Below are 13,447 nucleotides of genomic sequence, written 5' to 3'. Positions count from 1 at the left end.
GTGGGTCTGACTCTGAAGTAGTTGCAGCTTTCATCATCCCGGGTGCCTGCTCTGCTTGTTAATTTTCACTGTTAGGGTTAAATGAAGGGAGCAGACTACACAAATGGGGGGTTGGGGGGCAATAGGAAAACAAAAAAGAGTTAAGCATTTATAGCTTTAGATAAAATAGAAATCTAAATGTCTTATAAATGTAAAAACCATAATGTTGTGCTTTTCTGAATGCAGAATAAAAGAAGAGAAAAAAAGACCAGCTAATTAAATTAGATCACTTCTTATTGATTAATATCACCATTTGTGAATCTTATTGTTAATCATTAATGTTTTTCCATTTATAGGTTCAGTGTTCAGCAGGATTCAGGAACATCACATGTGGAGCAGTAAAATGATTGGAGATCATTCACCTATTGTTTTACTAAATACTTTAGTATATTTTAATACTAAATACTTTGGCTTACGAACGGTGGAGCAGCATTTGCAACTTTCTTTTGCAAATGTCTTTAAACAATTGAAGAATGCTCGTACTAAGGAGAGAACTGTTTGCATTCAGTTTCCATCTATCACTGAAGATAAATCAGGTAGTAATTATGAGACTTAGACTGGCTATGAGTTTAACAGTATAATTCTGTGTGTCAGTATGTCTTCAGTTTTCAAAATTGCACCTTATGTGAGTGTTGTTTTTATATGTGGGCCTACAATTTTTCTCTTTATAGAGCAAACTGGGAATAGAAAAAGAAAAGGCAGAGATGATGAAAATGACCCAGATTATGAACCTGAAGATACGTCATCTGGAAATGCATCAAGATGCCCCATTAAAGACCATGATCGACATATATATGAGCTTTACTTCTCTAAGTGGTAAGACTTGCAATGTTCAATTTGCGTATGTATGTATGCATGTATGTATGTATGTATGTATGCATGTATGCATGCATGCATGCAGTTAGTTTTCAAAGTGTTCCTTTAATATTTTTTGAGCAATCTCAATGGAGAAAAAAATCCTGCTGGATATCTATACTGATATGGACTGGGTAATGTGTTAGGAACGAGAGGATGCCACATCATTTCATGGAAATGAAAATTATCAACCTACAGAGGGCTGAATTCAAAGACACCCCGAAAATCAAAGTGAAAAAATGATGCGGCAGGCTAGTCCATTTTCATTGCAGCATCTCAAAATCGTACTTTTAGTTTGTACGGCCCCGACTGTCGGAGCATACTCCTAATGAGACGACGGATGGCGTTCTAGGAAATCTCCTCCCAGATGTGCACCAGGGAATCGCTGAACTCCTAGACAGTCTGAGGTGTAATCTGGCAGCATCGAATGGACCGAAATATAATGTTCCAGAGGTGTTGTACTGGATTTAGGTCAGGCGAACGTGGGGGCCAGTCAATGGTGTCAATTCCTTCATCCTTCAGGAACTGCCTGCATACTCTCGCCATATGAGGCCAGTCATTGTCGTGCAACAGGAGGAACCCAGGACCCACTGACAATTGGTCCAAGGATTTCATCCCGATAACGAATGGCAGTCAAGGTGCCGTTGTCTAGCCTGTAGATGTCTGTGCGTCACTCCATGAATATGTTTCCCCAGACCATCACTGACCCACCACCAAACCGGTCATGCTGAACGATGTTATAGGCAGCATAACGTTCTCCATGGCTTCTCCAGACCCTTTCACATCTGTCACATGTGCTCAGGATGAACCTGCTCTCATCTGTGAAAAGCACAGGGCGCCAGTGGTGGACCTGCCAATTCTGGTATTCTATGACAAATGGCAACTGAGCTCCACAGTGCCAGGCAGAGTGAGTACAGGGCCCACTAGAGGACGTCGGGCCCTCAGGCCACCCTCATGAAGTCTGTTTCTGATTGTTTGGTCAGAGACATTCACACCAGTGGCCTGCTGGAGGTCATTTTGTAGGGCTCTGGCAGTGCTCATTCTGTTCCTCTTTCCCCAAAGGAGGAGATACCAGTCCTGCTGATGGGTTAAGGACCTTCTACGGCTCTCTCCAGCTCTCCTAGAGTAACTGCCTGTCTCCTAGAATCTCCTCCATGCCCTTTAGACTGTGCTTGGAGACACCGCAAACCTTCTGGCAATGGCACAAATTGATGTGCCATCCTGGAGAAGCTGGACTACCTGTGTAACCTCTGTAGGGTCCAGGTATCAAATCATGCTACCAGTAGTGACCCTGACCATAGCCAAATGCAAAACTAGTGAATAAACAGTCAGAAAAGATGAGGAGGGAAAAATGTCAGTGGTCTCCACCTGTTAAACCATTCCTATTTTGAGGGTCGTCTCATTGTTGCCCCTCTAGTGCACCAGATCACAGACATGTTATATAGTACCTGCCAAATAATGCAATAATAAAACATCCTGTCAAATAAGCAAACCAGCTGCTGTGGCACAACGTCTGAGGCTTTGCCTCAGGTGCTGATGTCCAAGTACACCTGATGAGCCCCAAATATATATATTAAAAAATATAATTTCCTTTTTATTTATTAAGTGATGCTTTTCATTTTTAATGTAATATCTTTGTTACCATTTATTGGTAATTGTGTATCTTAATATTTACTTTTATATTTTTTTGCATTTTACTATGTTCACACATTAATTTGCTACATCAAGATTTAGAATGCCCTTCATTTTTATTTCCTGATTGAATAATTTAAATGGGAGAAAAAATTAAGTTTTATTTAACATGTAAATAACCTCAAACGTATGTTCTCTTTTTAACTTTGTTTGTTCAGTCTTTTTTTCTTTTTCATGTATTTTTTTCTCTGCAGTCCTGAAAGTCTTAAGCAGAGAGTAGACATGTTTTACATGACACCTGAAATCTCCACGTCTGCGGACAGCCCATTATGGTACACAACCTCTTCATTGGACAGAAGCACCCTGGAAAGCATGCTCACGCGTGTCCTTTTAATAAAGGATCTTTACAGTGAAAGAGACTATTCAGACATGGGAGAAAATGATTAATTTCATGACTCTGGTCATATAGGAATACACAGCATCAGAGAGAGACTTGCTGCTATAATTTCTTAGGGATATCACACACAATTCAAATAATCCTCAATTTATACATGTGTAGCATATAATGCCCAGATTGGGTACTGTAAATATGTTTTTTTTTTGTTTTTTTTTTCCCCCAAATGTGAGGGGGGTATTTTGTGTTATCTGTGTAGTGATTTTAGCATACTAAACACTCTCTCACAAAACATTTTTTAATTATTTATTGATTAGATTTATTTGTAAGTTTTTACATTGCAAATTCAGACTTAAATGTGCCATGTATATTTTTATTTTAGTTCAGGGTGTTTTTTTTTGTTTTTGTTTTTTAGATAATAATATGGACAAGTTGGAGTGAATACAGTATTTAAAAACTCATTTTCCCTACTCTTTCTGTCTCTCCTTACCATTTCCCTAATTTACCCTGTCAGCAGGATAATGTAATATAGTCTTTAGCACTATTAAAGACCTTTAAAAAAATGCTGTTCTGCATAATCAATGGGGGTGGGTTATTGTGTTATCTTTTGGAGGTATTGATAGTATTTTTGTGCCTTCTTTCTCTCCAGTATTTGTGAGCCATGTATGCTTTTATTGAAGAATGAGTGTCTTTTATTGAATTTCAATTTTTTTCAAGTTTGTTACCCTGTATATAATACTGGAGGCATTCTTGCAGTATGTTCGCTAATTATTTTATATTTTAGCCAGTCTTGCCTTTCAGGTTGTGATGGTTTGTTTTAAAATGTCGCTAGAAACAAAATTCTTCTGCATTTGTGAATGTGGTATAATTTGTACCACAATACAAATTCCAAACTGTTCACTGAAAAAAAATTCCACAAACAAATATCACAGTATATACATATTATTTTCTTATTTGCTAGAGTTTAATATATTTGAGCTATATTTTTGTCATATGCCTTTTCAAATACTAAAATGTTGACATTATGTGGCTTCATGGGCTCAGAAAATGAAACCACAGTGACACGCATAGTGTTTAATATAAATGGGACTGATGACGTGGCTGTCTGCTAGTAAATGAGGATTGTCAGGTTAAAATTCTTGTAATTCTTGAAAAGGGGCTATAGATACTGACCTCTGAATGGTCCTTCAACTTAATGCTCATCAAGTACTATATAGTGATTTACGTTTCATTGGCTGTCGTTCTAAGAATTCTCTTAGAAGACTTGCATTAAATGTTCTACAAGGGATAATTTCTGTACTAATACAAATAATTCAATGTTTGCAAGTTACTAAGAAAACAAATTTCACATTTTCCGTTTACTGCTTGTGGAATCCTACAGAAATTTTCAAATGTTGTTATATACTGTACACCACTTGCATTTTTGTGCGGGATAACATAACGTTAGAATTAAATGCAGGTTTACTGCTACCAGGCCATACAGTTGTTTTGTACAGTTTTACAGGACTTTGTTGATTTGTATAATTTGTACAGTGTTTGTTTATACTTCTGTACACACTGAGTTTATACTGTGGATGGTATCCAGCAGTTAATTTGTACATTTTCTTAAAAGTATAAAATGACTTTCTAACTTGTATATTCAGATGGAGGATGTTAATGTTAAAAGAAGCTACTTAGTCATTTTCCAAAACAATTTCCAGACCTCATTTCTGAACGTGTTCTTTTATCAAAGCATGTACACAGTAATTATTTCCAGGTTGCACTCACGTATAGCTTCTTTCTTTGTTATTGTGATTTGTTTCTCAGTAGCTTCTTCAAATAAAGGTTGAAATAAAAAAAAATACAGGTTAACAAAATCTAATGTGCAGTCTAAAGACATTAATGTTTATTTCTGTGCCTGTTCTTGTAGCAAGTGATCTCTGGCAGAGAGCTGCCTGCCAGTAAAGCTATGCTCTTGTTTCTGTGTCTCCTCATGGGAGAAGATTCTGCAGGCACTGTCTCATGGTTATAGTTGCTCATTATTCACGACTGTCTCTCCTTTGTGCAACAGCCAGCCGTTCAAACTGTGTCCTCTGTTGTGTTGTTAAATGATTGTGAAATGGTACGGCAAATTAGCCACTCTCACATTGTGACTTCTGCAGCTGATGGCAAGAGAGAAATAAAGTAGGAGATTCAAGCTCAGTCTTGCAGAGAAACCAGTGTGCCAGTTTCCAATTGAGCTGAAACACGAACACAGCAAATTGATGACCTTAAGCTCTAACTAAAGTTTTCCATTACAAGACGAATATAGTATGAGCTCAAAAGTTTGTGATATGCTAAACTTTTGATAGCACAAGCTTGGTGTTGGCTGATGCATAGTCCATTCTTCACATAAACAGGGAAAGATAAAAGTTTTCAGTAATTTAGAAATTTTTGTTAAATAAATTGAAGTACTAGGTACCTCATGTAAGTAAAAATACAATATGTAGCTACCTATGTTATGTATATTGGCCCTGGGACATTCAGCCATGTAATGAGTCCAAAGTACAGAATGATAGTCTAGAATGAATACTTGTAGTTGTACTTGCCTAATGAGGAATCGATCCTCCCATTTATATTTATGATCCTGAAATTATTAGGGAAATGAACTGAAGTGTTCAAAAGTGCAACACAAGGATGTTTACACTTGAGTCCCATAGTTGTAGAATTGGTATAAATTGAGTTCTTATTTCAGATCACTCACTCCATCACATTCCACAGATTGTTGATTTGAATTGAAGCCACAGATTGATACTCATCTTTGGTTCAAATTCTTGAATTCATATACTTTACTAGCCTTAAGATATGGACCATTATCATTCTGTCAAACCTGCAATGAAGGGATGTGCCTGTTTGACCTAAATGTTCGTGTATGCTGTAGCCTTCAGACATAGCTTTACTTGTAGCAAGGTACATAGTGTCTTCCAGACAAGCACACCCTACTGGCCTGTAAAGAATGAAGAAGCCTTGGAGAATGGCGAGTAGAATTTCTGTGGTAGGTCAGTACCTAACCATTTGAGGCTGACAAAATTCTGTAACATTTTACTTGTGTTATTGAGCCTAGTGCTTTTTTGTGACTATGGCTGAAATCTTGAATCTTTTTCTTGTACTTGAAGGCTCTTGCAAATTGTTGTGCCCTGCTGGGAATACACATGATTAGCAATATCTGCCTCAAATGTCAGCCCAGCAAAACTGATCTTTCTATACATTTGGTAATTTAAAAAAAAAAAAAAAAAAAAAAAAGGTGCTGAATACATTAAAATGTAAATTTGTAAAATGAAAGTGTTAAATTACAGGTCTTTATTCACTGTAAATTCCAACTTTGTTGCAGGTGAGACCCAAGATTGCAATGTGTTAGACACCTAAATGTTGTTTGCTCTGCTGACTGCAGCAGTTCCTTACTACAAGAAGGACGTGACATGAGTTGTTGTTTGGGTAAACTGTTTGTTTCAGATGTAGTAACTGTTGGAGAAAAGTCCATTTCCTGTGTAATGTCTGGTTTATTACAAGATCATACTGGGTGAAGTATGAGGTTTTGATATGTACTGAGAATACAATTAACTTTTTTACCCCCAGTCTTCAGATGTGCGCACACAACAGACCCAAGAGCACAGATGTTGGGAACCGCAAACCCCCCGCCCAAGTTTGCTTCCAGGGCTGCTGGTTTTTGCTCCAGCCCAGTTTACTTGTTAAGAAGTCAATTATTTCTGCTGAAGAAGTCATGGCTCAGGCAGCATTTTTGTGTTTCATTTTTATTAATTTGCTCATTGAAACTCCCAATCCTTCATATTGTATTTGCAAATGGCAAAGCAACCGGCCGCTTAACGTTTAAACTGGGCCCTCTTATACCTCAGTGTTAATCATGAAGTATCTGTTTAGGAAAATAGTTGGGTGTTGAGGGAAAAAGTGTTTTTAGATGATTACATTGTATTTCAACTATATTTAATCTCCTCTAAAGAAGAATTTTATTGTATGAAAAAACTACAGTGCCTGTAAGTAGCCTTTTTGATAAACAAAGACTCTTAATTAAAGTCAGAGTGAAGAGAGACCTGCAAAGTGATGTAAACTGATCACAAATAAAATGTACAATATTTGAGCATGTGTGTTCCACTCTTCAGGTCAGTATTTAGCAGATGCAGCTATGACAGCCTAGGGTCTATGTGCACAGGTCTGTCTGTCAGCTTTGACATCTGCATGCTGCGCTTTTTCCCCTTCTTTCCTAAACTGCTCAAGCTCTGTCTGGTTGCTGTTGAGTAAACCGCTTTTGTTCAGTCCAGCGACAAATCTTCAGTTAGGCTGAGGTCTGGACTCTGTCTCCACCATTCAGGACATGAACGTTGGTGTTAGGCCATTCCTATGTATCTTTGGCTTTACAGTTGTTGTTCTGCCGGAAAACATCATCTCCGAAAGGTGCAGACTTCATGATGTTTTTTTCCTCCAGGATGTTCCTTTCTACCGTCATAACCCCTCCAAGGCCGGCTGCAGAAAAGCATCCCCATGGCGCAATGCTGCCACCACCATGTTTTACAGTAGGGATGGTGTGTTTTTTGATGATGGGCAGCATTTAATTTACAACAAACTTGAACCTTCTTTCAGCTGACATTCGAGTGTCCCATGTGAATTCTGACAAAGTAGCTGAGATGTCATGTGCATTTTATTTTTTTTATGGCTTTGTCTTTGCCGCTCTCCCATAAAGTTGTGACTGGTGAAGACTCCGGGTGGCAGTTGTTGTGAGCACAGACTCTCTAATCTCATCCACTGTAGCCTGTAACTGCTCCAGACAGATTTAGTGCTTTTCCATACTCTGCCATTTTCTTACATTTTGATTTAACTGGACTTCAAGGGATAACCAATGACTTGGATATTTTCTTGTATCCATCCCCATACTTGTGCTTTTCAAGGAGTTTCTTGGAGTGTTCCTTTGCCTTCACTGTGTAGGTTAGATCACTAATTGACTCGCCACAAGTTGGACCTTTCAGCAATCCATTGAAACCCCAGACTAACGATCTCCTCCACTGAACTGATAGAGACTCCTAAATGGGTTGATCTATTTAAGGGAGTGCATACTGATGTGATTCATTTTTAGGTGTTTCATGATTGTGATTAATTTAGACCACTTTGCAGAGCTGTCTTTTCACTTTCACATTTAAGAATCTTTTCCTATGGATTAGTTTCAAAAGACCCAAATTAAATCCATTGTGATTCAATGTTGCATATCAGTAAAGTGTGAAAACCTGCATGAAAGTAAATGCTTTTTATAATCACTCTGTGAGTGTACACACAGCAGGCCTAGTCTAGTTTTTAAGTAGCAGACCCCGTGGCCGTCATCGGACTTGACAGCAGAAAGGAGTCACATACGGGGCGACATTATAAAGCATATAGCTGCATTGTGCACAGTGGAGAAAGATGGCTTTTGGTGGGGGGGGGGGGGGTTGTAAAAATATCAAATCATTCTTGAGTAGTAAATGAAAACTGCAAAACAGCCGCCTTCAGACGTCCAATCACTCTTCCTGTGAATAGACCCGTCAGTGCGTGCCTTCAGTCACGCGGTCAGTCGGCCAGCAGCTCTCGTGAGGCTTTGTGGTTTGTGCTCACTCGCTCTCTGGTGTGGCTACAAGGGTGCCCCCCCTTCACTCTAGCCAGCTTCAAAAAAGGTGCTGTTATGGTTGTTTTAAAAAGGGGGGGCTGAAATTGTGTGGAGATTCCCTTTGCTATTGTGTTGGGGGGGGGGGGGGGGGGGGGGGGGGGGGGGGGGGCGGGGGGGGGGGGGGGGGGGGGGAGGGGGGGGGGGGGGGGGGGGGGGGGGGGGGGGGGGGGGGGGGGGGGGGGGGGGGGGGGGGGGGGGGGGTCTGAGACAGTCATGTGATCAGGTGTACAGTCAATACCTAACAAAGCACATACGGCGCCATTATTCACATCCCACACAATGGAAAGCTTGATGTAACCACATTTTTGTTTATTGTGTGAAAAATCAAGAACACAAAGCATTAGTGCTGGCCACTATAGTTTATAAGTAAACAAAGTCAGTTAAACGGGGTACCCCGACAAGAGCCAGAAGCCAACTGTTTAGGTCATATGTGGTGCTACCCCTATTCAGTGTGGGGAGAAAAGTGCCAAGGTTAATCCAAGAAATGAGGGTCTACAGCAGGTGGCATTCCAGCTCTTATTTTGTGCAGTCGGTGCAATAATTATACTTCTTTTTGTTTATTTAGTATACATTCATGTCTCAGTGGCCACTTTCAGGTCCATCTGCCTGTCAACACAACCAGCCCCTTGGCATATCCATCTGGGGTGCAGCCTCAGACCTCTCCTGGAAGTGCCACCCTAGTCTTGTGCCAGTTCACTTCTGACTGGTCTCATTTAATTAGCTGGTACATTTTCTCTTCTTTTATTCTGTATTCACAAAAGCACAGCAGTGGATATAAAAAGAGCACACTTCTGTCGTTAAAAATGAATCCGAGATCAGTCACAGCACTTTTTCCACCTTGATTGTGAGATTGCAATCTATACAAAGAACGTGAAAACAAATCAGAAAAATAAAAACTTGGAAAAGCCTGGTTGCCCAAGTGTGCTCACCCTAAACAAATATTACTGCACGTTGAAGTGCCTTTTGATTTTATGGCAGATCTTGGCCAGTTTGTGTACGACTATCAGCTTCTTGTAAAAATATTGCAGATCTCCTGTACAAGGCCAGTTTCAGGTCACCTTGCAGACTTTCGGTTGGCTTTGGGTCTACAATGTTGATGATCTTCTGGTGAAGCCACTCCTTTGTTAATTTAGATGCTTTGGGTCCACTTCATCTTCAGCTTTCTACCAGACACCTAAAGATTTTGCTCCAAACATTGACTGGTATTTGGAGCTTAACATGATTCCCTCTAATTGGTCTTTAGCTCCACTTTCAGTGTAGTGGTTAAGGCTTTGGACCTTAAACACTGAGGCTGAGGGTTCAAATCCTGGTGCTGCCACTATGTGACCATGGGCAAGTCACATGACCTGCCTGTACTCCAATTGGACAACCAGAAGGATTGGAACCAATTGCGTCATAAATGATGTAAGTCACTTTGGATAAAGCTGTCAGCCAAAAAACTAAACTGTAATGTCACCACGGTGGGTAAGGTGCTTCACCATAGGTATGGTGTTCTTTTGGTGATGTGCTCTGTTGTTTTTGTGTCAGACATGCCTTTTGGAATTATAACCAGAATGTTCAACCTTACTCTCATCAGACCATAACAAATTTATCCACGTGGTTTTAGGACACTGAATGTATATTTTTGGAAATTCTAACTAGGCTTGGATGTTTTTCTCCATGAGAAAAGGCCTCTTACCATGCTATTTTGCCCCTTCCCTGACATAAGAAGAATATGAGAGATTGTTGTTACATGTAGGGAACAGCCAGTATTTACCAGAAAGTCCTGTAGCTCCTCTAATGTTCTTGCAGTCTGCTGAAGACCAGTTTTCTCCTTGTCTTCACATCAGTTTTGGAGAGTTGTCTTCTTGTTGCTGTGCTCAGTGTTATGTCTAATACCTTGGATACTCTTTTGTGCCCCTCTCTTAATTGATACCTTTCAACAATGAGAACCCGTTCATTTTGGGTTTTTTTGAGGCTATTCAGCCCCATTGTTCTACAATCACATCATGTCTAGTTTTGAAAGTCCTTAAAGTCCTGCTGTCTTTCACATTTACTCCAAGTGTCGGTAGTTCTATGTGTGAAGAAAAACGTTCTAATGTTTGTGTGAAATTTACCCTTAACAAGTTTCCAAATTCTTGATGAACTCATTTTAAAGTAACAGTCTTGATCCACTGTACTAATTGCCTTCATAATTTTAAACACTTCAATCATGTCACCTCTTATTCTTCTTTTGCTTAAACTGTATAGGCTCAACTCTTTTAATCTTTCCTCACAATTCAACCCCTGTAGCCCTGGAATCAGCCTAGTCGCTCTTCTCTGGACCTTTTCTAGTACTGCTATGTCCTTTTTGTAGCCTGGAGACCAAAACTGCACACAGTACTCAAGATGAGGCCTCACCAGTGCATTATAAAGGTTGAGCAAAACCTCTTTGGACTTGTACTCCACACGTCAGGGTGCTATATAACCTAACATTCTGTTAGCCTTCTTAATGGCCTCTGAACACTGTCAGGAAGTTGATATCTTAAAGTCCACTAGAACTCCTAAATCCTTCTCATAAGGTGTACTTTCAAGTTTCAGTTATCTCCTATTGTGTATTCAAAGCCAACCTTTTTACTTCCTCTGTGTAATACTTTACATTTTCTGACATTAACTTTCATCTGCCCAAGCCTGTATGCTGTCCACGTCCCTCTGTGATGATTCAACAGATTCAAGATTATCTGCCAATTCACCTACCTTGGTATCATCTGCAGACATAACCAGCTTGTTACTTAAAATGAATTCCATTCAAGCCTGTCCTTCACATCACTGTGAATATGCAGCACTTTCTATACGAGGATGCACCAAAATATACCACTCACCAGGTTGTCTCACTTTAACCCCCAAGCCCCACCCTCACCTTGCCACCTAGCAACTACCGTTTCTTGATATGTGAGCACCACGGCGCCTTGAGTTTCACTTCTGCCTCCAAAACATCTGTACGATTGGCAAAATGGCCATCAGAACAACCACAGCACCCGTCATGACAGCTTAACAAAATGTCGACACATGACATGAAATGTGTGCTGATTTTTATCTTTCTCACTATTTAAACACTAAGGGAGAGGTGGACACATGCAGAATGAATACATGAAAATGCATTCTGGATAAGAACTATTATAAATAGCTTTGTTCTTGTGGCAATGGCACAAATTTTGCTGAAAGTGAAATGGCACTGAGTTCCATTGCCAATTCAATTCCACGCAGATCGTTCTGCTCATTCACTTGTGGTCCTGCATTGTCAACCTTGTGAAGCTGCTTATTTTCTGAAAGGTGAAGCCATTTTTATAACTGTGATTGATATTCACAAGGCTGATGTGCCTGGTGCTGTATTAGCAAGTAAAACGTAAGGCTGCTGTAAGAACTCAACAAACAAAAAAGAGTTGGAGCTTTTGCTAAAAACACATTATTTTAACATGGCTTTCTCATAGCTTCATTTTAGTTTAACCCTGATATTCTGTATTTGAGTTTAATTATCATCATTCTTGGTGGCTCCATAATCCGTACTAACCCCTACTTTCTCTGCTGTTCTTTTTCCGTTTTTCTGTGGTGGCGGTTTACGTCATCACCACCTGATCAATCCATCCTTACATTGATGGATTGAAGGCCAGAGGTCCACATGACCATCATCATCGAATTCTTCCATGTGAAGCCTGAATACCATGAGGACTGATTGAGGTCATTTATGTCAGGTAGAATGCCTAGAGGGGGCTGGGTGGTCTCATGGCCTTGGAACCCCTGCAGATTTTGTTTTTTTTTCTCCAGCCGTCTGGAGTTTTTATTATTTATTTATTTATTTATTTTTTTTGTCCTCCGTGGCCATCGGACCTTGCTGTTATTCTATAATAATTAGTGTTCCCTAATTTTATTTTTTATATTTTGTCTTTTTTCTCTTTCTTCATCCTGTAAAGCACTTTGAGCTACATCATTTGTATGAACATGTGCTATATCTCTCTATTATAATAAAAAATTCTTGGGTCGAGATGTGATCTTCTCGGAAAGACACTTTGACGTCCCGCGAGTCTAGACTTTACAACCTTTGGAAGCAAGACCCGTGAGACAGTGACTTTTGTATGTCACACCCTACTTACAAACAATTTAAAACAAGTTCACGAACATCTAACCTCTCAGTTGTAGGAAAAGCTTTTGGCAGACACACTTAATGTGCTCCTAGCTCTTAAAAATTGTATACGTTCTAAATGGCACGTCAACAACTAAGCAAAGAAGAAAGAGCGGGGCGTCGAAAAGAGACATGAAAGCGTTGGAGAGAGAAGAAGGCAACAAAGAACAATGTGCAAATTCTGAAAATAAGGAAAGTAATAATCAGCGCAGACCAAGTGGAATTGAAAACCTTGTAGGTCAAATCCAGGTCAGAAATAAAAGACTTCATAAAGAGGTTCAAAAACGTTGGCGCAATACACATGTAGAGCAAGTTAAAGGATATGAAAGTACGAAAATTCAAAAGTCTCAAAAAAAAGAATAGTAAAGATCGCATTAGCGCTAAGAAACAGAAATTATTACTCGGTGAAATAACGCAACAGCAAAAAGAGATTGAATATATGGACATAGGTGATATGACAGAAGTATGTAGATATTGTTTGGCTTTAAACTTTAAATTGGAGACTTGTAGATCGTCTAATTTGTGTTGCCATCAGGGAAAAGTAGTGTTACTTCCCAATGAAGAGACGTGTCTGCGAGAATTAAAAGATTTGTTGTTTGGTGAAAGTGAAATCCAATAAACACTACAGGCAAAATATTCAAATCTACAATAATCTGTTCGCGTTCGCATCATTCAATGCTCAAAACGCAGATTTACACAATAATGGAGCATACGCTATGAGAAT

The 13,447-nt window shown here is 39.5% G+C and overlaps 1 protein-coding gene across 1 annotated transcript in view; it reads left to right on the top strand.

The window, feature by feature from the left end:
- The window catches only part of zmym2 (zinc finger, MYM-type 2), a 124,398-nt gene extending 119,637 nt beyond the window's left edge, over window positions 1-4,761 (top strand). The window contains exons 19-21 of the mRNA XM_028800564.2: window positions 336-575; window positions 711-855; window positions 2,781-4,761. Coding sequence (XP_028656397.1) covers window positions 336-575; window positions 711-855; window positions 2,781-2,973 — 578 coding nt within the window. The 3' untranslated portion in view covers window positions 2,974-4,761. The remainder of the gene's footprint in view (window positions 1-335; window positions 576-710; window positions 856-2,780) is intronic.
- The last annotated feature ends 8,686 nt before the right edge of the window (window positions 4,762-13,447 follow it).

Source organism: Erpetoichthys calabaricus, chromosome 4 (genome assembly GCF_900747795.2).
Source record: "Erpetoichthys calabaricus chromosome 4, fErpCal1.3, whole genome shotgun sequence".
Classification (NCBI taxonomy): Eukaryota; Metazoa; Chordata; class Cladistia; order Polypteriformes; family Polypteridae; genus Erpetoichthys; species Erpetoichthys calabaricus.
Note: the sequence above shows the minus strand (reverse complement) of the source record. Positions and strands in the feature narration are given on the sequence as shown.